The sequence below is a fragment of the Phaethon aethereus genome (assembly GCF_964289735.1).
Source record: "Phaethon aethereus genome assembly, chromosome: 3".
NCBI classification, from domain to species: Eukaryota; Metazoa; Chordata; class Aves; order Phaethontiformes; family Phaethontidae; genus Phaethon; species Phaethon aethereus.
Genome location: NC_138576.1, coordinates 65,901,744 through 65,927,126, shown reverse-complemented (window position 1 = coordinate 65,927,126; position 25,383 = coordinate 65,901,744). Strand labels below are relative to the sequence as shown.

The window sequence follows — 25,383 nt, the reverse complement described above, 5'->3', positions numbered from 1 at the left end:
AACAGAAACCAAGCTTTTTAGGTTGTCTGTAAATTACAACAAATGGAATATCTTGTGTCTGATGACTTTATATGACTATCCTAATGCCCAATGCATTTGCCAGTCATCACTCGCTTCACAAAGTACTTTCTACCACTGAATGCCTCAGAAATGTCACCAGTTCAGAAACCTCTAACAAAATTCTTCCAATTCACAAAAACAGCTGCTTGCAGCGGAGGAGCAGCCCAGCAGAGCACCCCTCCAGTGAATGGCAGAGGCCTCAGTTACACACAACAACGCGCGCAGTGTGAACAAGAAGACCGTCACCTAGCAATAGGGACCCTCAGGGGAGTTATGGCATCTGATCCCTGTTCTGGGCAGTTTATGGCTTTTGCAGTAGGTGAGCACTGGATCACCCCCCCCGCCCCAGCACAACCAGACCTTTCGGGCAGGCAGCAGAACCAGGACTCCACCCCATCTGGGTGCCAACTGGGGAACCAGAGTCAGAATCCCTCCCTCCAGCCACTGTTAGTCTCCCGCTCCCTCCTGCGCAGCCCCCCGGCTCCGTGGGGCAGCTGCGTTAGCGCTGCCTTTCCTGCTGGACGTCACGCGCGGCTCCCGCTGCTCCAAGAGGGACTGAACATTATTTTCTCCCTAAGGCTTCCCTGTCCTCCTCTGTACTCCTGTCATGTCTAACGACTGTTGAAACACTAAACATTGCCAGTAACCACGATCCGGTTTGCATTTTGATCATCTTGTCAGTGTTTTTGTTGAAATTGCACGCTCAAAAATTAGTACAAAGGTGAGAGTGCAAGTTGGACTGATTTCCTATTACAATATTTTCTTTAGTATGTTCCATTGCTTTTGAATTCACACAATCACTGATACGTTGCTTTGGTATTTCTTGAGGGGTTTTTGTTTGTTTTTTGTTTGCTTGGTTTCCCTAACAGAAAGCACAGATACTGGGGAACAAAGAAACAAAACAAAACCAACCCCAAAACTTTCCAACCATGCAAAGACTAAGTCCTTCTCCTTGGAGAACTCAGGATCAGCTATGCAGTATCAAAATTACTTTTGACAGCAATTCTGTTCATTAGCCAACTTAAATATCCCTCTTATCCTTTTGCTTAAATACATCAGGATGGACTTTTGCAACCCTACACTCTGACCAAGAAAAATATGGGAATAGAACAGGACATAATAACCAGCTTTTTTGCTTCTTTCACGTCCCCAGTCTCAGAGCTGAATCCTGGTCCCAACAGTCACCCCAAGTCCACAGGCTGCCATCTTCCTGCCCTCAGGTAAATTAGAGAAACCCTGCCTGACTGTCACCTTTGGCTTTTGGGAAGGCTTACGCTCATTTAAAATGACAGCGCCTGCGTGCACAGTTCCTGTGGCCCCGGTCCCACTGCACCCCTGAAACACCCCGACTGGGGCGATGCCCCTCGGAGCACCCTGTGCCCCCATGTCCCTTCCAGCACAGCAGCGTTACTTGCTGGGAGGAGCTGCTTCAGCAGCACCCACCTCAACCGGGGAATTGCGCTGCACGGATGCACGGATGAGCGTGTGGGCACCCAAGGACTTTCTTGCATCCAACTAATAGTTACTCAAATGAAAAAGCAAACTCGGGTATCCATCCCAGAGCATTTCCAGTTCTGTAAGTTTCTACTCTTTGCCTCCTGCTATAGGGAGAACTTAAACCGAAGCTGCTGCCTAGTTTCCCACACTTAAAGTACATGGAGGAGGGAAAAGGAAAGGTCAAGTTAACAAGTGACAACGAAGCATGAAGTCGTATGACTCTCCTCTTAAATGCAAGCAGCCAGACTCCCTGAAGCTGCTGCCAAGAGTCAGCTATTCCACCTAGGAACACTCTACTGCCTTATTAAGACTAATTGCCATGAGTTATCTGATTGCCTACGCTGATGGGGAGATAACCCATGCAGGGAAAAGTCTATGTGCTGGCTTGTAGATGGGTTCTCAGCTCTGCTGCCTATAACTTTTTATTTTTTTAAAAACTGAGTAGCACAGGTTTATTTTAAAAGCTGCATGACAGGAAGCCCCTGTCACATCTACTGCTTAAAACTAGTGGATTGCTATAACACAGACTTCAGGACTGTGAGGAAACAAAAGTTTTTCACCAAAACTATCACAAAATCTCCAATCTGTGATTTTCCCTGAGCCATTCAAACCACCTCACTTGACGTATGCATTTGGAAAAGGATACTAAGTTGAAGAGAGGAAGACTTGCTCTTAAGTAGGTGCAGAGAGAACTTCAATTTTATTTCAGAGCGGAAGGGGATCTAAATTTCTTTCAGTCTGGTCATCTGTTCTTAGTCATTGAGCAATTGGTTTAACTACACAATGTTAAATACTCGAAAATGATACTTTAATTAAAAATGGTGCTTTTAAGGAAGACTGCAAAGTGGAACTGTCATAACTGATGCCCAAAGCACATTTTCCTAATTCTAGTTTATATAAATCTATATTAAAGTTGTAAAGTGTTCTTTCATAGATTTCTGAAACCTGTTTTGTACTACAGATGTTGTATGTGATCATTCCAGACTTCCCAACTATTACACTTCATTTAAGAGCCAGACAAAGATAGATCTCAACTCTCTATTACTGAAATTAAACAATAACATTTTATTTATATCAATGCCATTTGTTTTCTTAGGAAATTAATAAATAGTTTTCAGTAAAATGGCTTTTTTTTTTTTTTTTTTAAAAAGCAGTATGACTTCAAGGTCAGGTTGGACGGGGCTCTGAGCAAATTGATCTAGTTGAAGATGTCCCTGCTCATTGCGGGGGGCTGGGACTAGATGACCTTAAAAGGTCCCTTCCAACTCAAAGATTCTATGATTCTATGACTTTTTCTGGTGTTAAGTTTGATGTGGAGTTTTGGATAACTACAAGGCAGGATTGTATCTGGCTGAGCAACCTTGAATTGTATACTGCTTTCAGTCAAAAGAAGCAGAAGTAATGTTGGATAAGCCAAACGTATCAACCAGAATTTGAGATAGTTGTGATTTTTAAGACTACAGAGAACTAAGACAATGACTATCAAGCAAGAATGAAACATTTATTTTTAGTTTTAATGGCCACTGACAGTTAGAAGCAAAGTCTGCATCACACAAGAAGCACCGTGGTGCTCCTCACAGGAGAAGAAGTGACTTCCAGATACCTCCTGTCACCTTTTACACTCTCATCTGTCCTTGTAATGCTAAGACTTGAATGAGGCACTTTTATTTTTGTGGAAAACAGAAAAAGTTCTTGTGTAATGGAAAAAATTTCTTGTGGAAATTACCCTACACATTACAAAAAATGCCTTCCATCATAAAATATGGATTTAATTTGAAAATAAATATTGAAAGTTCTGAGCTCCTTGGTGATGACACCTGATCTTCCTGAAACATTATTCTCCTCATATATGCCCTTCAGAAGCTGTCAAATACTTTCCATCTTTGTCAAATACTGAATGACCTTGTTTTACCAACTGTTTTTGCCCAATAATTCAAATGTAAAGTTCGAATTTCAATTTACAAACAATCAAGAGCAAAGAGACACCATAAACAGATAATCCTTAGTCTCAGTAGTCAGATGACTGCCAGTTATGTTAAAACTTACTTTCATTTGATAATTTTTCTGGTTAGTCCCAGCAGTTCCGTGTCTCTGCTATTTAAAAACCAAAAACCCTAGAACTTTTTTGTTTCAGTTTCAAGCACATGTTAAAGCACTAATCTTGAGAAGAATATAATCTATTGTGTTAAAGACTCTTTACTGAATCTAAATTTTTGACTAAAAATGTTTTCAGCAAGACTTTTTTCCAGCATTGTTATTTTTATTGGCATCCATGTACTGTATAACACTAAAATCTTTGGAAACAATCTGGGACCAATTTCAGATAGAATAATATAAGCCAAACTTGCCAGTGAATGTCCCTAAACAGGATACTTAAAAATCACATTTGCTGTTGAAAGACTGCATTTTCTGTATTGTCACTGCCTTTTCTAACCAACATTGAAAGTGTATTCAAGGCCAGTTAGCTGAGCAGAAACCACCTCTCCAAGACACTAATACTTTATTTTAGCTACATTTCTTTCAGATTAGCTTGAATTTTCAGCCTAATTATATACTACTGTTTCCCACTATTAATTTGAGGAGGAGTTGTTTATACCTTTTCATAGGACCGGGGTTTTTGTGGAATGGCTCGACCCACTCCTCTTCAAAGATCTTCCCAAAGTCCCCTGGCTTAGTCCTCTGGCTTTTCTCCCTCCTCACTCAACTGGCCTGACATTCAGAAAAGACTGGAGCAAAATGTACCAGACACGTATAGGTATGACTTAACAAGCTGCATCAGCTTGTGATGAGGCCAGGCACAAAGTTTTAAGTGATTATGTCTGAGCATCACTGTGCCCTGGCTGGAGCTCCCACGGTCCAGCCCGTTCCTGTAGGTTAGGGCAGGACAGCTGCACCATCACACAATCTACCTCTTGTGGGAAAACCCAAACGTTGCTTGAGTAGGGGAAAACAAGAATCTCTTTTCTTGTAAGTAGTAAACACATCACAGCAAACTCTTGATTTGCTAAGTATGCGTAGAAATGTATCAGTTAAGAACAATTTTTAGCTTGGGATATTCTGTTTCTGACACTTTATTACAAAGTTGACTCTTCCAAAGGCTAGAAATCAATACCATCTCCATTTATCAGCTATGAATTATGGTTAGTGAAACCAAAATGATTTACAGCATTGTCCGCTGTGTACATGTAGCTATAATGTAAACAACAGAGATGTGCATACATAATAATGTATACATGCATGCAAAGATTATACACATAGGACAGTTGCAGATAAAATCCAGAGCTACAGTGATTGCCATGGGCCAAAACCACAAATATATTCAAAAAGGATCACAAAAATCAGGGAAATCAGGGCAGGATGGGTTCATCGGTAGTTACTGAACACGACAGCCTGTGTTTTTGTTTCAGGAAGTCGTCTACTACTGTTTGCCAGAGCTGGGAGGATGTATACCAGGTGAAGAACAACTCTGTACTTATCCCAGGCTCATGCTTCTCTCTGAGATCTTTCACTGACTGCTCTTAGAAACAGGATACTGGTCTAGACAGCCCGTGGTATGACCTACAGTGGCTGTTTTTAAGTTCGTTCTTTATATCTCTGGGCACGTCTGTGTAAATATCTACAACTTTTCCTTTGGTTTTCTCTATCTTTTTTTCTTTTTTTTTTTTAAATAGCAGTATTCATTAACTGTTTAATTTTACCAGAGCCACACAAAGCAAAAGTTTCTTTTAATGCAATGCCAGTTTAGAACATGCCTGCTGCTTACTTGCTCGCTGAAGGAAGATGAAGTACAAATTGTCTTGCTGTGATTTTAAATCTCCTGCCTCAGTTCTTTACCCCAGATGATCTACAGCAGAAATAACCCAGGCAACTGATTTGTCTTAAATGTCCTCAACAAAAGCTGACATTTCCACCTTCTTTCTCATGTGTATCAGCTTTGCTGTAAGAAGAGACACCCAGTGAGGAGCTTAACTGAAGTTGCCCAGACTCTAAAGTGCAGGTTGATTTGATCAATATCCCCCCAGTGCCAGATTTTGGCATTGAAGTTCACTGAAAATTGCTTAGAATCTCCTTGACACCATTTTATGTATTATCAACTTGATGAGCAGTTTTACCTGGTACAGGCTGGCAAGGTGGTGTTTAGTTTTGATCAGAAAGGGTTGGTTGACTCCTGGATGATCCACGTCATGAGCCGCAGCAGCTAGCAGTCCGAGCATGATGTCCGACGGGGTGAGGAAGTTGGCAAGCTGAATCACGCAAGTTAACCACAACACAAACATAAACAGTAAACACTTTTTTTTTTTCTTTTGGCAAATAAACAAACCAGGTGACATCATGGCATTACTCAGTTTTGCAGGCATTTGTACACAAATGTCAAATATAAAATAAATTTTGTCAACAATGGTTTTAAGGTGACTGTTGAACAAACATCTATAAAGACATCAGACGATATACTCATATTTTATTACAGTTTGTATTTCTTATCTCTTTATCATTCATGGCAATATAAAGATTGTTGTTATAGAAGTGCTTGAGCATAGACTAAAAGATTAAGTTTAAAAAAGTAAATAAGTATACTAGCAGGTTAGCATACACGATAAAATCTCTGCCTCACATGGTATTTAGTAATACCAACAATACACCGGGCTTCATTTTTCTAGTACGGCACTGTGCTGTAAAATGCAGAGTTTATAAACTTCTGAAATTTCAAACTTGGCTGTTAGATATCTCAGTTCAAATATAGGTATTTTATTAGAGAACATAATTTACCTTTCTAACTTCAGATATCCAAGTTTGAAAACCCACCCAGATTTTTTTCTTCTATACTGCTTGTCATTCACCAGTAAATTTTGTTATCATTGGGAAAAAAATTGGAAGTCTTGGTGTTTTGTTTCTTAGAGCGAGGTAGTTGTTAAAAGCCCAATGAGCTGCACAGAGTACAGGTCTACGAGCTGAAAGCAGGATCCTGAGATGAGAAATGAGGAGCAGTACGGTATAGATTCCGGATTCTGACTTGCAGGTCTTTGTGGAAGATGGAAATAGAGGAAAGCTGGGGCCTGCTCCTGTCCTCACTTACCGTTACTATATTCTGGCCTAACAATTTGCTAATTCTAGCAGAACTTCCCTTCTTCACTGAGGTCGAACCAGGAAAGATTAGTTATAATCTTATACTGCGGCTCAGCATTTATATTCATATATGTATTCATTATATATATATATTAGTTATATTCATATACTGCGCCTTCCAGTAACACATACAGCAACCTCACACCCTCTCGTTGCGAGGGCTCGCTGCAGCGGTCAACAGCTGCTGCTCACTCGTGCAGAGGATACCCCGTGCAACACACCCAGTCGCAGGGACCCTTTTCCCCTTTCTGGTGTCGCACTGCCGAATTTCCTATTTTGAAATACTGATGTGAGGGGCTTATGCCCTGGGGTGACCAAGGCAGGGGCATGTGTTGCCTTCTGCTGGCTTTGCTGGGAGGACTGCAGCCACTGGCGGGTGGCTGGTGCCCACGGTCATGCTGCCTGGAGCTCATACGACAGCGCTTGGGTACGTCGCCTACGTCATGAGAAGTGACTCCAGCAGCTTGTTTGAAATGTCTGCGATCTGTAGCTGATTCTGCTACTGACTTGTTGCTGACTTCCAGCATGTAATCATTTTCTGCTATCTAAAAATAGCTTCTTGGGATTTTTTTCAATCCTAGGAAAAAAAATTTGAGAATTATCTGAACGCAACATCAGTGTGAAAGGTTGTCATTACCTTGGGCTCCCTCAGATAGCAGTGCATAGCTTGTGTGACGTCAGCAGCATGGACAGCGTTGTGGTACGGGTTCTGGCTATGGTAATCTTCTTGAACCATAACTGGGAACCAAAACAGAAAACAAAGATCCTTTTGTCTCTGAATGCCATGGCCACAAGTGGGAGCTGGATTTAAAATACAATTTGAGGTTTTACAGTCAGCTGCCTAGGGACTTTCTTCAAATATCTGTAGCTTACTTAGACCGGTGCTCTTATTGGGATACCTTTAGAGAAAAAATGCATGAAAGGATTTGTGAGGCTCAAGGGGATACACTGGGTCTAGTTCATAAATCAACTCTTTCTTGCCTTAGTGAAGGGTCTCATTCAGGAGTAAAATAAATAAGGAAGAGAGGCAAATTTATCCACAACGGAGTGTAATTACTCAGGCTGCTGTCATAGGAGAGTAATATGTCATTAAGGCAGTACCACCTATTTTACAGCAGCAGGGGCTGAGGCCCTGATGTCCTGGCATCATTTGTTATTTGAGTGACTAACTACAGTCGAAGGCATTCCTAGATCGTCCAAGGCAGAGAATCAAAAGATACAGCACTGGGGTATTCGGAGCAAAATCTTCTGTGATAATTTTAGCACATCTATGTCTTCGTTTTAAGATACCAGTCCCTCTTGTTTTAGTTTGCGGTGCTGGAACTGGTCCAGCTGGACCAGGAGCGCCAACCTTTTAACTCTCAGCTTTCACTCACACAGAAAATCATCGAGATGTTGTACTTCACACTCATCTGTTCCTTGCAGCAGTGCCTGCACCATTAGGTGGTCTCAGGGCAACTCCACGTGAACACTGGAAGCTGCACGTGATCTTGCCCAAAGAGCTCTCCTAGACACTATCAAATTAATCAAACAGAAAGGTAATGGGCAAGTTTCCCATGGCACTCGTCTCCAGCATGGGGAACGCCAAAGAAAGTCCTAGCCTTCGGTTTGTTTCCAACTCCACAAGCATCTGAAGTTACAGCGGGTAATACTTTAAGCCCCGAGTACCACCAGCTCTAATGATCTGAGCATCCACTTCGTGGCTGCTCAAAGGAGTTCGGAACGGCAGGGAGATTTCGTCTGCCTCCGCACCAGAGGAATGCTTTCCAGAAGCGACAATTAGGTAGTCTTAAAGAAGAGACCCTGCCTTGGCAACTCTGCCTGACAGCCTAACAAACTGGCATTCAGCTGCATTCAAAACATGATGCAAAAAGTAATTGATTTTGGCCAATTTCTTCTTTTGGTTCACTGACAGCATGGGGCTAATATTTCTGTTGGCAGTAACAGCAGCAGGGGCTTTCATCAACACTATTCAGCGCAGACAGCTTGATATAATTTGTTAAATTTTTCACACAAGCTTTTAACTGCCCTGAGTCTCAGTGGTCTATTAGTCACTAAAATAATGACACTGCACCACAATTGTGCTGTGCACGGGTAGGTTCTGCAATGTCTGTCTGTCTGTGTGGGCCTCCTCGGTTGGCCACATCTCCGCATGACATACTTTTTTTTAAATCACCAGTGCAATTGTGGTACTGGGAAGCTTCAGCCCAAGGCAGAGCCTTCTGAAGTCCCTCCACTGACTAAACAGGTACTGAACCGAGTACCTGAGTGCCTGTAAAGTGCGTGCCAATACATATCGCAGAAAATGTTTTACTGAAATATTTGCAGCAATCATATTTTACATAGATATGCTGACCGAGCCAATGCCTTTTTTGAAGCCCTACTTAAGCTGTGAACTACATTTAAAGATGGCTTTGAGGTGAGCACTTACCTAAAAACCTGTGTAAGGTAACCATATCTAACTGGAAATGGTGAATAAGTCCATGCACATTGAAGAGGTGACAAAGCAGTGTTACGAGACTGTTTCCTAAAAGCAGAAAGGAACAATTCTTAGATTCACTTAATATGTAGTTACAAACCAAGCGAGGCCAAGAATCTTGGTAATTTCCTAACTATTAGTCAGCTCCTATCACCTTAGCTCCCATTATATGACTTCAGATGACACACATATACTCAGAAGTAGCTGATATAAATTACTCCTATATATAATAAAGATTTGATGCTACACCTGTACCAGAGGAGTGTGTCTAGATGGCATAAAGTCACATTTGCTGTTTTAACATGACACAGAAAGCCAGCTGACATGGTTTTAACTAGAAATCTTTTGACAGGCTTTTTTGTGAACACATCACCTCCATAATCAGGTCTATCTCCTGACAGAAAGGAGAATGGCTCTTCTGCCACTTCACTTTGCCATACTGTACTAATTAATTAATGATTGAGAAATCAGCAGTTTGTAATTAAATTCTTTATTTTACACATGGCTGTACAAACATGTAATTAACTCATGTACCTAGCTCAGCTACAATTGCATGTCATAATGATGATGCAGACGGGAAAAAATGAGTCGCAGCATTTACGGTCTCAAGTCCAACTATAATATTACACTGGCCTTTACTGTGAATCCAATACTGGGAACACTGGCGAAATTGAGCCTAACTGGTGTTATACGATCAACTATACATACAGACAGTATTTTAAAAAGTTTGCACTGCATAATTTAGCAGCAATGTTTCCAGAAAAGTAAGAAGAAAAATCCCAACCCAAGCAACCCATACAAAGTATAAACAATGTTTGAAGGGAGTCTTTTTTCATTTAATGTAACTCAGGAAAGAAAATAAATATACATAAGAAGAGGACATGGAAACTTATTTGGACTTGGCTACTGAGCAGGGGCGCAGAAAGGTAATTTAGAAGAATTATGCTTTTGCTTCCCTTGCCATTTGCAGTCCTTTCCACTCTTCACTGCCAGTCACTCAGCTGAATTACCCTCTAAACCAGCTTTTCTACACCTTCTGCCTCAGCCAAACCTGATTAGATCGGGGGTGAGGAATGAGGGATCTCATTCCTATGAGCAACACGGAAAGGAAAAAGGTGTGATCATGATCCTCTTCAGCAGTTACCCGATCAAGAGGTATTGCCTAGACATTGGGGCGGGGGGGGGGGGGGGCGCGGATGTTACAGGCATCTGTTTAGACAAAGAGCTTCACAGGTTTTTACTGTCTTTAATGACTTTTCCTAAATTCTGCTGCTGAACAGAAGCAAGGGTATCTTTGGTTAAAAGCATTTCATGTTGATAGGAATTGGCTGATTATAGACTTATCGACCAATGTATCTGATAGATATGTTTGAAGTACCTTTGGAATTTCCTAGATAAAGGAAACTTTAACACCTCTTTGAAACCAATAAGCACTTCACAATAAAAAAGCAAAAGGTGACCAAAACAAATGTATGAGATTAGATTAATACAAAAACACACTTTAAGCATTATCCTACAGTTGTGAACATTCTGGGAAAAATCTGGAAACATTCAAGGATATGATTTTAAGATGAGTTAACTGTGTCCACTTTCTCTTCTGTAATCTTAACTGGAAAAGCAATAAATTAATTAGGGATTTCTAGAATAGTCAAATACGAGAGATCTTAAACTAAAACATTTTTGTTTACTTACTTACCATTTGTCAAGCGGTCAAACAAGAAAATGTCAAAATCCCACATTCCCACTTTGGATAGCATATGCTAGAAAAAACAAATATGAAAAGGCAAATGACTGGTACGTCAAACTGTAAAGCAGATGGAAATTATTATTCCACATTAATCAATCACAGGATTGGTTGCTGCAGCTTTAAGTGTTGTTCGGGAAAACTACAGAGATGTATTTGAAGTATCAGATATTGGGAACCAAGTTTAGCTATACTGCATAAAATATCACTTGCACTTTTAACTGAGGAGGTTTTGAACTTGATATTAAAAATACCTTCAAAATGGAGCTCAAAACATGGAATAATATAAAAGAAAGTATTATGAAAATATTCCCTTTTACTGCACAAGTTTTTTGTTGTTCTTTCATGTCCTCAAATCAATTCAATACAAACTCTCTTAGGTTTTTATTTCAGTAAAACACAGTAGTAGTTCTCATGGTGAATATGAATTACATTTTGCTAAACGAACCAATACACAGGAATTCCTTTTATAAACTTGGATACAGTGCTTCTGTGAAGCCCACTCAGCTACGCAGAAGATTTCATCATTACCACCATATACAGTGTTTTTACAGCTACATCAGTTCAGTCAAGAGACTGAGTCTAGACTAACTGTATGACCTACAATGGCGTATGTGTGAATGAAATGAATGTTCACTCCCATTGCTTACTCTATATTCAAACCAGTTCTGGATTCTTAATTACTTTCTAACACCTGGCACGTAATCTTCTCTTGCAGAGAATAAAAATTGCCTAGGCACATAATCCCAATGCCATCAGTTGTGCAAGTTTTGTTAAAAAATATAATTCCAAGCAAGCATAAGAGCTGCAAAATAAAAGAATTTTATTTTGATTATTGTGAAGTTCTTTTCAGTGAATACTCCCTGCTTCCCAGCCTTTGCCTTTCCCCATTTCCTAGCTATTTGCCTAATAGCTGCTCCACACCAGCTGAGAGACAGCTGTCTTTTTGCAAGCGGATGAACTAAATCCTGTGTCAAGGCTGCACTTACTTAAATCAGTAACTCAGCCAGGGATCCCTCATCCTTTAATAAATCCAGATTATAATTCCAGTTGACAGAATCTGAAAATGCTGAATAGGTTTAGACATTTTCTGGTTGCTTTGAGACTAAGCCCTTAAAACTGTAACCACAAAAGAGGAATGGACAATCTGTCTGCTGTGAGGCAGGCAAGTAACATGGGTCATTTAAGAAAGATCAGCCATGCATTTGTTCGTCTGAAGACTGAAACAAAACTGACACTCTCTGGAATATTATTAAAAGAAATGGAGATCTGGAGACCTGTCTTACCCTTGCTTGCCCAAGGTAGTCCTCATCCAGTAGGTACAAAGAGGCTTGTGGTACAATTCCACGCAGTAACCGTGATGCATGGAAATACCTCTGGAAACTTAACAGTCTTTTCACCTTTTTCTTGGTGCCAATTTCCCCTGAGAGTGTAGTATCTATGAAAAGCAATCAGTACAGAAATCATGAAACCCAAGATGAAGGACGACATTCTCAATTATTCAATACGAGAAATAGCAAAAACTTTAAAATAGTGATAGAAAAATCATAAAGTTCATGCTTCTTGCCAATCCACATGAAGGAGCAGTATTCAAATCTCTAGACTCCAGCATAATACAGTTATTTCAGAAAAGAAATGCTTTCCAGCAATCACAGTAGTAATGTAGGACTTGGAAGGTCTGAGTTCGGTACACTGCCTGCCACAGACTTTAATGTGATCCAGGCTAAGTCACTGGAGGGGGGAGTGATATATCACCCAACCGTAGATGTCTAGAAGGATCCTAAGGATCCTAACTAGGCAGAGTTAGGTACGGGGAAGCCGTTCTTATTCTTCTGTGCCTCTGTTCCCCGTCTGTACAACTGAAAATAGCATGCCCTTGCTACCTTGCAGGAGTGCCACTGGAATATATTAAAATTGCACAGCGCTAGCATACAAGGTGATCTTGGATATAAAACCAAAAAGTGACACCAAAAGAGACCTCAAAATACAGTTTGAAAGCACAAATGTATGACCCGCTTTTGGAAAATGAGAGAAGAGAGAGAAAGAAGTAAGAATAGGTTAATAATCCTATTGTATTGTCTGCTGTCCTTCCTACATATTAAGGCAAATTACAAACAAAGAAAATGCTTCAGTTCTACAATTAGGAAAGTAAGAAAGAATTAGGCAATACATGCATTTCTGGTTACACAACAGAATATGTTCTTTTCACTCAGTACCAGGATAATTCTAATTCCCTAATGCTGTATTAGGAGATTTTCATATAGGGCTAAATGTGACACAAAAACCAAGGCAGTATTTATATAGTGATTATATCAGTAATTAGAGTAATTACATTACTTTATTGTTCGCAAGAATAATATGCAGGCTTCCTAAAACTGATAACGACTTAGGTAATTTCATCTGAACTTTTAACAGAATCTCACGTACAGTTCTGATGTTTTCATACTGCAGTCTGGTTATAAGTTTTGGAAAAAGGGACGACAGAAACTGGACATCTGTTCGAAAGTAGTAAGATTCAACACAGTTTTATCCGTAAGAGGAACCTTGTAAGAAACTGAAGATGAAGCACTCCTTTTAGAGAACAGTAAGGACTGCTCAACATAAGAAGCTGCACAGCAATTCACTGGAGTTCAGGTTTAAATAAGAGCTCAGGAAAAATACCCATGGACTGAAGATGATGACTCTCTCCACTCTGCTATTTTTTTTCATGCAAAAATGCTGAGCATTTGTTCTGCTGTGAAATTAAAATATGACTTTGTACACTGGTTTTATGAGTAGTATTATTCTGAGAGGTTTTTCAGAGAAGTCATTAAGTTTTTTTTGGATCATAGATCTGGGAGCAACACAAAGTCAGTAACAACAAAAAATATATACTTACATAGCGAGTATCAATAATGAATATATTTTCTTAGACCTGTAAGTCCCACACTTCTTGTGGGCAGCCCAAAGACCCCACTGAGTTTTAATCATATAAAAACACAAAATAATTTTATTGCAACTTGACAAGCCATGTGTTTTCAAGAATGCAAACAGTAACAATGTCACTACTGTACCAGCCTGAAGGTTAGATTTTCATTTATGATGTGCCAGCACCTGCCTTAATTCTCTCACACGTTTTAAAAGCTGGAACAATTTCATGGCCCATTGGAGGAGTGACTAACGTAGGTGCTAACAGTTACCCAGTGACAGCGGCATGTGAAGGAACCAGTAGACTTGTTTTCGCCTTTCTTTTCATTTATATAGTGCTGCTAAGAAGCGGCTGGCATTCAGTTTGATTCCTGGATAACAAAACACTCTTTAAATTAATTCACTTTTTAAACTTGTGTCGGCTGTTTCTCGACTTCCCAACTTTCCTAATTCTATCTTTGCCCCCAAAATGCCACTGCTTTCAAGTGACGAGTTTAAATTTTAATGTACGAAAAACTTTCCTTTTGTACATTAAAAATGAGTAGCTGCTCCAACTAATTTCTACCTAATACCTGTTTTTTTCAGTTAAAGACAGATGACTGAAATTACCAGCTATGTTCCCCTCAACTGTCTTTAAAACTCACAGGTAGAGTTGCTGCGGATGATCTGAAGGTGAAGGTTTGGCCTGAGTCCCAGCAAACAGCTGTACATTGGATTATGAAGAAGTGGTTGTTTTATCCTTTGGATTACCAGACGATTTCAGTAGCACAAATAATACTTACCAAACCACAAGCACATCAGGTTGAAATAAATAATTTCTTATTGTGAAATATATTTTCTGAATTGAAAAAATTGGCACCAAAACTTGCTGCCACTGCTTTGTCACGTTGCTCTGTATGGTTGTTACGGGTCTCAAACAAAATTTAATCATCGGCAGACAGCGCCTCTTGAAACATGACTTGCTGCTTCAGATGAGCACTGTATTACAATATATTATGCAAAAAAGATTACCCACAATAATCCGTTGCCTTGTATTTTCATTCATAAAGGAAGGAGTTCATAATACTGATAAAGAACAGTAGGAAATGTATTTTCAAAATTGGGCTCTTGACAGAACAGCCCGAATCCCGCACTGCAGTCTATCCACACGCAAACACTGGATATCATGTGGAAATCACACTCTTTAGGTAATTTCAGCAATAATTGATCTGGCCGTAAATCACAGGACTTGTCAGACGGTTGCTATGACCCTTAACAGATTACTAAACCATCCACAATAATGTACCTTATTACGATGGTGTCTTGCATAAAAATGGACTAAGACTATGCCCCTCTCTGAGCACAATGCACCCCAAACTATTATAATCTCATCAGTGTTTTCTCTTTCCCTTCCCAAGGTCAGTGTCAAACAAAAAGGAAAAGCACAGCCATATGAAATTGAGAGAAAAAGGACAATTAAAAAAGCAAAAAGTGAAGCAGATGAATAAATGCTGAAATTCTGCCCTCAGCTCAGCAGTCGCACCTGAATCTTCCAGCAGCGAAGAGCCGTTCCCAGCATATGGGATCCACCAGCTGACACAAAATCAAGATGCAGTTTTAAGATTTAATTAAAGGTTTATGTGAATGACTTACAGTAATGCACTGAATATAGCACTTCTTTATTGACAATTGTAAATTTCAATTTAAATTTTAATGATGACATCTGATGTACTTACTAACTTAAGAGTTTGAAACATAAAGAGTTATTGATAGCCATTTCTGATCAGGTTAAATTGAATTAGAGGTGAATCAAAAACATCATTGCAGATATCACTGAACTTCAATCGTGGGACTGTGGGTATTAAAACATATGCTATGTTATCTAGTTAAAGAACACAAGCTGCAAGGCTCACATGGGAAGGATTTAGTAATTATGTGCAATTTCAAAATGAACGTGTAAGACGAACAAAAATGTCTTTTGTTTATACCCATAAAACTTCCCTCGAGAACTATGTTTATCTTTAATCACTGTGGCAACTTCTGAATGTTTTGTTTACCTAAAAAAAGCATCATCTGTATCTCTTAAAAGAGGCACATTCTCATATCCCAGGGAGTTACTGCCTAGCACAGTGGTTGGAGAATCCCTTCTTTGTATAGTGAACAAAGTTATTGCATGCATTACAAACACATATACATGTCGTATGAATTACATACAGATTTACAGAAGCGTCCGTGTAAGCAATCCCGACACAGCTTAACCTCTACCTTCAAAAACACAGACGGCCTGAGCTCACAGCGTATCTCCTGACATGTTTCGGCTGGCAGGAAAAGTAGTTGCATTTTTCCTCAGGTAATTTGATTGCCACATCATGTATACACGCTACCGGACCACGGATGACGTATGGATACTACACGTGGCCCTCAAGAGGTTAGTAAGCTACAGGAATCAATGGTTGCCTTCTCTTTCCTAACAAAGTTCCTCCAGTTACACAGATCTGCTCACCTTGACAAGATCTACAGCCCACTACACCCCAACCTCTGTTACTTCAGGGAAAGAGGTTTCCCACACTAGGAACCGCTACCGGTTTTCTTTCAGATTTCTTTCACGCTGCGGCGCAAGCGCGCGCCCACAGGCAGCGTGAATGTAAAAATGATGGAGGTTATGTTAACAATGGCTGAGTTAACACCCAGAAACGATCACATAAATCAAATTTGGACAAGGATGTACTTAAGTCTGCACGAGACATTCATTACGTTGCTATTGTTCTTTCAAAATAAACAAACTTGGCTATGCATTCAAATAAGGCCTGGGAGTTTTCCTTCACAGTATCACCTTTTTTTCATTTTATTGCACCACAGCGTACAATAAAAACAGGTCACTCAGCAGCATGAGACGATAGCAACAGGTTTATAAATTTTCAAAAGCCAGCTGATTAAGAAACAGAAAATGTTTTTCCTCTCCTTTCCAAATGGATGCAGAATAAAACTAACACACGTAAAACGGGTCATCAAGCACCTCCCTTTGACTCATATAAGGTTCCGAATACCCCTTCCCCTCTTCTGAGTACGCAAAGACATTCTGTACAACTGTATGCCCGACGACTCAGGCAGGACTGGTAGAAAAGCGCTGGAGTATCTGCAGGTTAAGGCAAGAGGATCAGAGCAGCAATTTACTGTCCAGACAGTTTGCAAACAGTGAGGACTCTGGGAAACAATTTGTCTCTGGTCCCATATGTTACGAAGGCAATTTCCTGCACTGGTTCCTCGTTTGACAGCTGATTAGAATGCTTTAGTTTGAAAGCTCAAGAGATACGTAATTGACTTATGAGGGATAATAGGTGATTGTTCATTTTTTTGTGTTGTCAAATCATGCCAGGCATTTAGATCACCTTTACTGAAGTCTTGATTGGCATACTCATCGCATGACTTGGTTGCTAGATTTTTCTTATAAGGAGGAGCGCATAGCACTGATGATAGAAAAAAAAAATGCTTTGCCTTCTTAGTATCTTCTTACATTATGGATTTGCCATATTATCCAAAAACCAACAGCAGCATGAGTAGGGATAGCTGAACTGGCACAGGTAATCTTAAAAATTAACTCCAAACTTAACATTTCAAATTTGAATTTTGGAGAAGGCACTGGTAAACTAGCAGAAGGACAGATTACCTCTTCTTTCTGCACTGTCTAGGCTTTCCTGTTACCCTGCACTTTGCAGTTCAAAAATCCTTCAGAAAGGAAACGCTGCAGTTTTCAAGAACAAAAGAACCAGAAACTTATGTAAAAGAATTGTTGCCTGAAAGCTTTAAGCATAGTGTAGAGGGACCAAGAAGTTCAGATGTGCATCCCAGCTATGTTTCTCAATCATCTGCGGCTGGCATGAGGAACTGACAAACAGGTTTGATGCAAAAATACTCAGGTTGCGCCAATACCAATCCTATCATCTGAGCAGACATTAGTCACCGTAACTAAAAAAAGACAGAGATGAACACCTTGCACTATAGAATACCTACAGATAAACAAGTGTTGCACTGAAATTTTGTAACTGTAGAAATCCTCTTGAGACTTCGGTCTCAAATCCAAAAAAGTTGTGTTATAAACATTTTGTTTTCACTTGCTTCTCTAATGTATTAAAAAATTATTTGTTCCTTGACTTTTGGTAAGATTCAATTTTAGAGGTCAAGCGCCTTTTGTTAGCTGCCATTGTTCACATGGGTTACAACTGTATTATTTCTCTTTGAGTGGGTAAACATATTTTTTCAATTAGGAAGAGGCTGTGAGAAAAAGAGGGGGACTCTGAACACATCAGAGAAAAGCAGAAAATTAGAAGTAAAACAAAATACCTTTGAGATTTTCGGCTTTGAGTCAAGATTCCATTCTTCAACCACCTGCACCAAGCGCACAAAAGTAATGCAGAGTCCTATTTGCCAAAGAGGTGCTTGTATGCTTCTTTGGCTGATGTAGTTAATGAAATGTGAGAGGTTCTGGGACACCAGCTTTCTAGGTCACCTTGCTATGGGGTTTGCTCCTCTTTGAACATTACCCTTGAGGTGATGGTGGCTTGTAACACTCAGTTTCCAAATCATAAAGTTTCTGCACAATTGTTGGCATCATGAAGAACATGTTTCTTGTTGGCAAGTTTCCCCCCATCCCAAAATACATTCCTTTTGATACCACTTGAAAGAGACTACAGAACTTGAGAACTATGCAAGTTATCCCACCTATATACTGAATTACACCAAGTTCTGGAGAAACTAGGTTTTCAAAGGCCAGTTAGGTAACAGAGTATTAGCCTTAATAACAGGAAGAGGAATAGATTAAAACCAAATTTAAGATTAATTTAGATGTGTTTCTCTTCACAAGTTGCAGCCTTTACTGGGGTCATCAATCATCTTTATGCAAGCAAACATCTTGGCATCTTTTATTCAGCCTCCTACAAGTTTTTAGGAAACAGCATGTTGTGTTCCGTTTCACCAAAAAGTCGTTATCATTTCAATATGAACCTTCACTTTGCCACTTCAATCTTTACACGGTAGCACAGTCAGGACCTTTTCTTCCTAAAACTGCAAATGTTCTATAGCTGATTATAGTTTCTCCAACAGGAAATGGTACATCCCCTCCGCCTTCACTCCCCTTGCGAAAAAGCAACATAACCTGTAATAACAGCAAACCCAACTTTCATTTATCATATTAATGATCCCTTCTCCTTGTTCTTTCTTTTCCTCTGGTCATTTGGAAAGTATCCTCAGTGTTATCTTCAGTACACCCTTTCCCTTTTCTAATCAGGGAAAAGAAGGTGGGGTGGCAGAATGGGTCACGCATCATTTAAACTTTTAAAGGGACATTCTCAGTTGAACCAGATCCCAAATCTGTATTAAAAAAAGTACATACAAACCTGTATGATCAGGTCAGTGTTCACTAAGACTTTGTGTGTGAAGCACATCAAGTTTTTTGTTTTCTCTGCTTGCTCTCATGAGCATTCATAACTCAAACTGCTGTATTTTGTTAGCATATGAGGGCACATGCATCAATCAGTTTTACGTTCTGGCTTTCATTTTCTACAAATGTAGCGTTAAAAGCTATAGAAGGACCATGAATGGCAGGAAGTAGAATATACTTTTCAATCTACCTTGTTATTAAATTTTGCAGATAACAACTCTTAGAAACACTTAAAAACCCAAACAATACCCCGAACAAAAAAAATTTTGTTGTTACTTGAAGAAAAGGAGGAACCAGACTGGCTTCCAATGACAGGAAGAATTTTTGAATATAGTGAAGCGTTACTAGAAAACAGAACAATCTTTGTGCTGAAACATTAACCGAATCCCAATTCTTCCTCCTTGAATAGGTAACTGAAAGCAAGGCCATAGGATGGCTTCAGTTCTGGAAGTGTTCTTCCCATTCAAACCAGACACAAGCTAGCCAGGTTAAGAAGCCTGTGTGCCTTCAGGATGTTGATGAGTATCTTTTAGATGTGCTTATCCATGAGGAACTAAGGGAGGTACTATGTAGAAACGATTCAGACCTTGTAAGATATCTCCCTTTCTAATTTAATAACCATATGGAACTTTGGACTCATCTCCATGGGCTGAGTTGGGATCTGAGTAAGCCAATCAGCCCTTGAAACTTCCTCCCAAGACTTTTAGTGTCCTAATTTAACCTGGGTCAGAAATATCTAAAAAGGCATCTCTCACTCCCACGTCTTTTTCGAGCCAAAGGCAACAAAACAAGACAGTTAACCAAACTCTTTTTAACCTCACTCATTTGGGTTCAGGTTACTTGATGGTTCAGTTTTGGGTTGGTGGCTGTGGTTACATTTTATTTTCCCTGGAGATGGGCCCTACCTGAAAGCCCTGGAGTTGTTCAAAATCCAAAACCAAGAATGAATGTGAATTTTGCAAATGGGCCCTTCTGTAGACAGGCAGAAACCACAGATTCAAACGTCCACAGACTTTGGTTCTTTGAGATGGAGACTTTTTCATGAGTTCATATCTTCCCTTACTAACCCTGACAACACTTTTTCTTTTTGGTAGTACCTAATTCATCACATGCCTGCACAGCATCCCTTTATTTGCAAACGAACTGAAAACCAGAGTATTTTGTTTGACTCAAATCAGACAGCAAATCAAGGACAGAGACTGAATGGTACCTAATATCGTTGTTTATCACCATCTAGTACTAAAAGTATATAATCTATACTAACGTAATTTGGTAAACTAAGCTTAAAGCAGGTGGGGTTCTTTTCAACTCAAATTCTGCCTGCATGACAATACCAAGATCCTAGGTAATATGCCAATTGGAGTGTCTACGGACATGTTTTAACCTTTTAGATATTCTCAGATCCCACTCCATGTTCCTGTTGTGCAAGGTGAAAGGAAACATAAATCTCCTTGGGTAACACCATTTTGGTACAGAGACTCCACTTAGCAGGTCACATACTACATCCTTTCCTTCTCCTTGTTATCCCTCCTGGATTAATATATAGAGAAGTGAATTCTATCAGACACTGGGATACTGTGGGTGGCTTACTGAAAACAAGGGGGTGCAAGATAACGAAAGCAATGGTATTACTGATACTGTGACAAAAACAAAGTGCCCCTAATGAAGAATTTTTCAGGAAAAGTTAAAAATGCAAGCAGAAACAATTTTAATTATATTCCTCCATGACAGACATATTTAAATATAGTCAATTAGAGGCTAATAATTTTTTCATTTGTAAGCAAAAATTCAATCCAGAGAAAAGCTTAGCATAAACAAGATGGGAATTGGAGAATTGCTGTTGAAGAATCTCCTTGTGTTCTGACTTAAAGCTTGACAAGCAAATTTGTAAATAAAAAGTTACTCATCTCAGATGTAAGCTGTTACTTTGTTACGCTACTTAATTTCATCTGGCAATAAAACAAAGCGTCTAATATAATTGGAGCAGGGTGAGGTCTTCTTGGTTATTGCTGCATGCTTACCTACAATTCTAGATTTATCACAAAGAATTCCCTCAAACTTTTGGTTAATGCAATGAAGAAATGTACCATCTCAGTCACCAGCACGACTTGTCATGAGACAATGAAATCTATTTTAGTCAATGCATATTAGTCACTGGTGAGATCTGGTTCAATGACTCACGGAGCAAGTTTGTCAATCAGAGAACTAAATTGTTGTTGCCTTACCCTACGGTCCTTTATTTCTCAAATCCAAACTATACTTTGCTAAAAGGAAAATTGGATCAAGTTAATTTTCACTGCCAAAGCATTTCAAATTCTAAGTTATTACCCTGCAAATATTCAGTTTAACTCCTTTTCTGTCCTGTGAACACAAAAATGTTCTTTTAATTCACAGAAATACAGAAGTGCCAATAAACTGCCATCATTAATTTCAACCTGTGTTAGGTCCAGTTACAAGCTAGAGCTACCCAGTTCAGAGTCAAACTTTCCTAAAATTTGTGAGGTTTGGTTTGGAATCGATCTTACATCATTTACACATTGTACTCAGCTGCTCGATGGCACCTAACACTTGCCTATTCTATCCCATTACTCCTTCTGGAAAATAAGTGTCTAATGCCACTTCTTTTTTTCCGCTGCTCCCATTTTAAGGAATGCCTTACTTGCACAAAGAGAAAAGCCTCTCCCCATTTTCCTATAAACCTATAGGGCTGTGCAACATTTCTATCTTTTATTTTAGGAGTTTGTAAAGTCTGAATAATTGTCCACAAGCACCCTAGCGAACATGCAGCTTCAAGTCTGCCATGTCCAGCTTATTTTTTTCTGGGGCATGTCTGCGGCCATCAGGAGCAGGTGGTCCCCTTGCCTTATTACAGCAGGATGGGAAAAGGGATGGCTGCCTTGCCTCCTGGGGGTCTTCACACCGGGCTGGCTAACAAGTATCGGCTGCTGCAGCTTCTCTGGGGAGAGGAGCTGCTACGTAGCTTCCCCTCAAGCTTCTGGCTCGATACCGTCAACACAAACAAGTACCTGGTTGGTCACGTCTCCAGAAGTTGCAGAGACTGACTCGAGGTTGAGGCAAACATACGCTCCTCGCAGCGCAGAATCAAAGAGTTCTTGATGACACAGGGATATTTTGCATTCAACTTTGTATTCCAGAGTCATCTTAAGAGTCCCAAAACCCACCAGTGCAACTACACCTCAAGGAAAGCTTGCAACTAGGCAGAGAAAAGACGGGAAGATATTAAAGCCTTGCATCCCCTCCAGACAGCATCCTGCAAAATCCTCACGGTCCTGACAGCCTGGCACTGACAAGGTGAAATAACACTCCCTAAGTTTCTATGTATTGCGGAGCGGCACCAGAGAAATGCGTAGATGGCATCACAGACGTTAGCTCAAACAGCAAGAAGCCAACGTTAATCCAGTTGGCTTTGATTAGGGCTACAGAAGATCCCATTTTCAGAGCGCAGGAAGTTTTCCTATCCAAAGAGACTTAACGGTGTCTTAAGTTACACAGCGACTTTACTGCAGGAGTCCAGAAAAAACAAAAGATATGGCCTACTCAGTGTTAACCCTTAATAGCCATAGTAGGTAAAAATCCACTAGTTTGACTGAATTTGTAAGTATGTTAAAATAAGTAACATTTAAGTAACCTTTAGTCTGACATTAAATAGCAATGCCCTGAATTTTTTTTTTAAATGTCAATTTTCAAAATGAATGTCAGCTCTGTTCGAGAATGAGCCTCAGTGTTTTCTCTTCCTTTAAAACAAGGGTGGTACTATTATTTGGAATAATACTTCAGATGGTAGAGGGAACTATCACTATTTAAGCTCAGTTTGTTTGAATTAGTGAGAAGCTGAACTAATGTTTATGCTGCATTTTTTGGTAACTTCTGAGGATATTTACCATAAAATTTTCGCTGCCTCAGCCCTCACTTACTTTAACAGTTTTAAGTGTACACTTGCTGCCTGTCAGTTATCACCCCCAAACAAACGTAACATGGTGCAAAAATTTTACGGTAAAGTGTTAGTTAAGCACTTTTCAAAAAAGTTTGCAGCAGTGACATTTATATATGTTTCTTTTCAAAAGGATGTGCAGCACCATGGGTTTTGCTGCTTATATGGTATGCACAGCAGAAATGGATTTGACAGATAGATGTACATGAACAAATATAAAAGTCTGTTTACTTCCTGGCAAAACACATTATCTGCGTGGTCTGACACCGAGCACCTTCAGTTACCTGTAGGTCACCGAGGACTGCAAAATTTGTAGTCAAGTGCCTAGAAATCTCACTTAATTTTGCACTGAAAAATGAAGCCACCACCACTCCCTAGGCAGAAAGAAATAAATACATAAAAAGCTGAAAACAATGGGAAACCAAAATCAGTATCACTGCTTTTCCTTACAGAGAGATCATGACCAGCCATAGCGGCTTCTTTCAGACTACGGAAAAGCAGTAAAAAGAAAGAATGTCAGAAGTCCCTGGGACAGAGCAGCCAGGAACATAAAACCCCAGGCCCCCACCTCCGTGGGACCAGAGGTGCGAGCAGGAGGAGGCACCGCTTTTAAGCTCAGCAGTCCCCGGAGAGGGGATACGTATGAGCAAAGGCTGAGTATGCACCAGTACATCTCTCGCCATGGATTTCTCCCTAGACAGCCCACGGGAAGCACCAGCACTTCCCAGAAGGCAGCAGGATCTGAAGGATGGCAGGATTCATCGACAGAGAATAAAAGCGAGAGCCCTATTGCCAGAAAAAAGAGCTGAAAAGTTTTTGGTTTCTTTAACTGGGGAGAAGAAAGAACATATGGTGAGAATTTTAAATAATGTGTATGCATTCAAAATTAAAAGGAAATAATTGATTTAGTCACACTCGATTGTGAATATATATTCACTTCATGAATGAAAAGCAGTGTTTTATTGTCTCCCACTCTTTATAAGGGCATCAACAGTAATATTTCCAGCTAGCCTAAAGCAGGCTTTTCTTCACATCTTTCACTGGCAAGCCAGGACTAAATTATCCTCAGAGCTCTGCTCAACCAGTACGTTACTCCCTTTGTCCTGGGAAAACTGCTGGACCCATCTTACCCCTTATGCCTTTCCATCTCAGCCATTGCAAACACCCCAATGGACTTAGGACCTAGAAAATACCTTTTATCAGCAAGACTGAAAGCCAGAGCTTTGGCAGGCAGCAGTAACTTTGCCAACGTGGGTGAATGCAGCCGATGAGAGCCCCGGTTCTCCCCTTCCTATCAGCCCCTCTTTTCTCCTGACTCCCAACCAGACCTCACCCTTTGCGGCTGGGCTTCCTCCCCTCTCCCTGCCAGCAACTTCCTTTCCCCTTCCCCTTCCCCTTCCCCAGGCACTCAGGAAAGCAGTTACAAAAAGGAGATGTAAAACTTTGGTTTGATAATTGCTTTTAAATGAAAAGCATAATCGCTAGAAGCTTAAAAGGGTCGTCACTAAACAAAGTGTCAGAAGTTTCAGTCAGTTTTGGTGAAGACCGTGAATAACTTTTGTTTCACAGGTTACATGGAGTGGTCTGTGCACTACACGAGGACGCATCGAGATCTGCCTGCGTCTGAACGCTGGAGTTAACACAGGGTCCAGGCTCAATGCTACAGGGCCCAAGATTAAGAGTTCTCTGTTTTTTTGTTTTATTTTTTACACACTGGCTAATGGGTCTGTACCAGTATGGAGAATCCATCAGGTGAAAAAAACACCAGGATCTTGATTTTTTTTTTTTCTTTTAGATTTGCCTGCCTTTATTTACAACAGTGGCAAAATAACTTCAATCAAAATGAGGTTAAGATTATTTTTAACAGATGTTCACTGCTGGCCTGACCCAAAATCCATTGACGTCAATAAGAAGACTCCATGGGGCTTTGGATTGGGTTCTAATTGTTGGAAAAATTAATGTTATTGTAAACCACTGGTCAGTGCTGTCACATGCTCCCCTTCTGTGCCAATTCTATATGACCGGATAACAGACTCACATAAATCTGTTCCAACTGTTGGCTAAAAGGCTAAAGGACACAGAGGTTTATCTTTTTAATTCTGAAGCACCCCCTGCCCTCCCTGCCAGCACACCCCATGGCACTACTGTATTTACTTAACAGACTCAGCATTATGGACAATATTCATACAATCAAAACATTTCAC

The 25,383-nt window shown here is 40.1% G+C and overlaps 1 protein-coding gene across 1 annotated transcript in view; it reads right to left on the bottom strand.

Moving 5' to 3' along the window:
- PDE7B (phosphodiesterase 7B) overlaps positions 1-25,383 on the bottom strand; it is a 177,307-nt gene that overhangs the window by 10,511 nt on the left and 141,413 nt on the right. The window contains exons 4-8 of the mRNA XM_081998225.1: positions 12,191-12,342; positions 10,857-10,920; positions 9,113-9,208; positions 7,319-7,419; positions 5,670-5,801 (exon numbers count right to left, since the gene is read on the bottom strand). Coding sequence (XP_081854351.1) covers positions 5,670-5,801; positions 7,319-7,419; positions 9,113-9,208; positions 10,857-10,920; positions 12,191-12,342 — 545 coding nt within the window. The remainder of the gene's footprint in view (positions 1-5,669; positions 5,802-7,318; positions 7,420-9,112; positions 9,209-10,856; positions 10,921-12,190; positions 12,343-25,383) is intronic.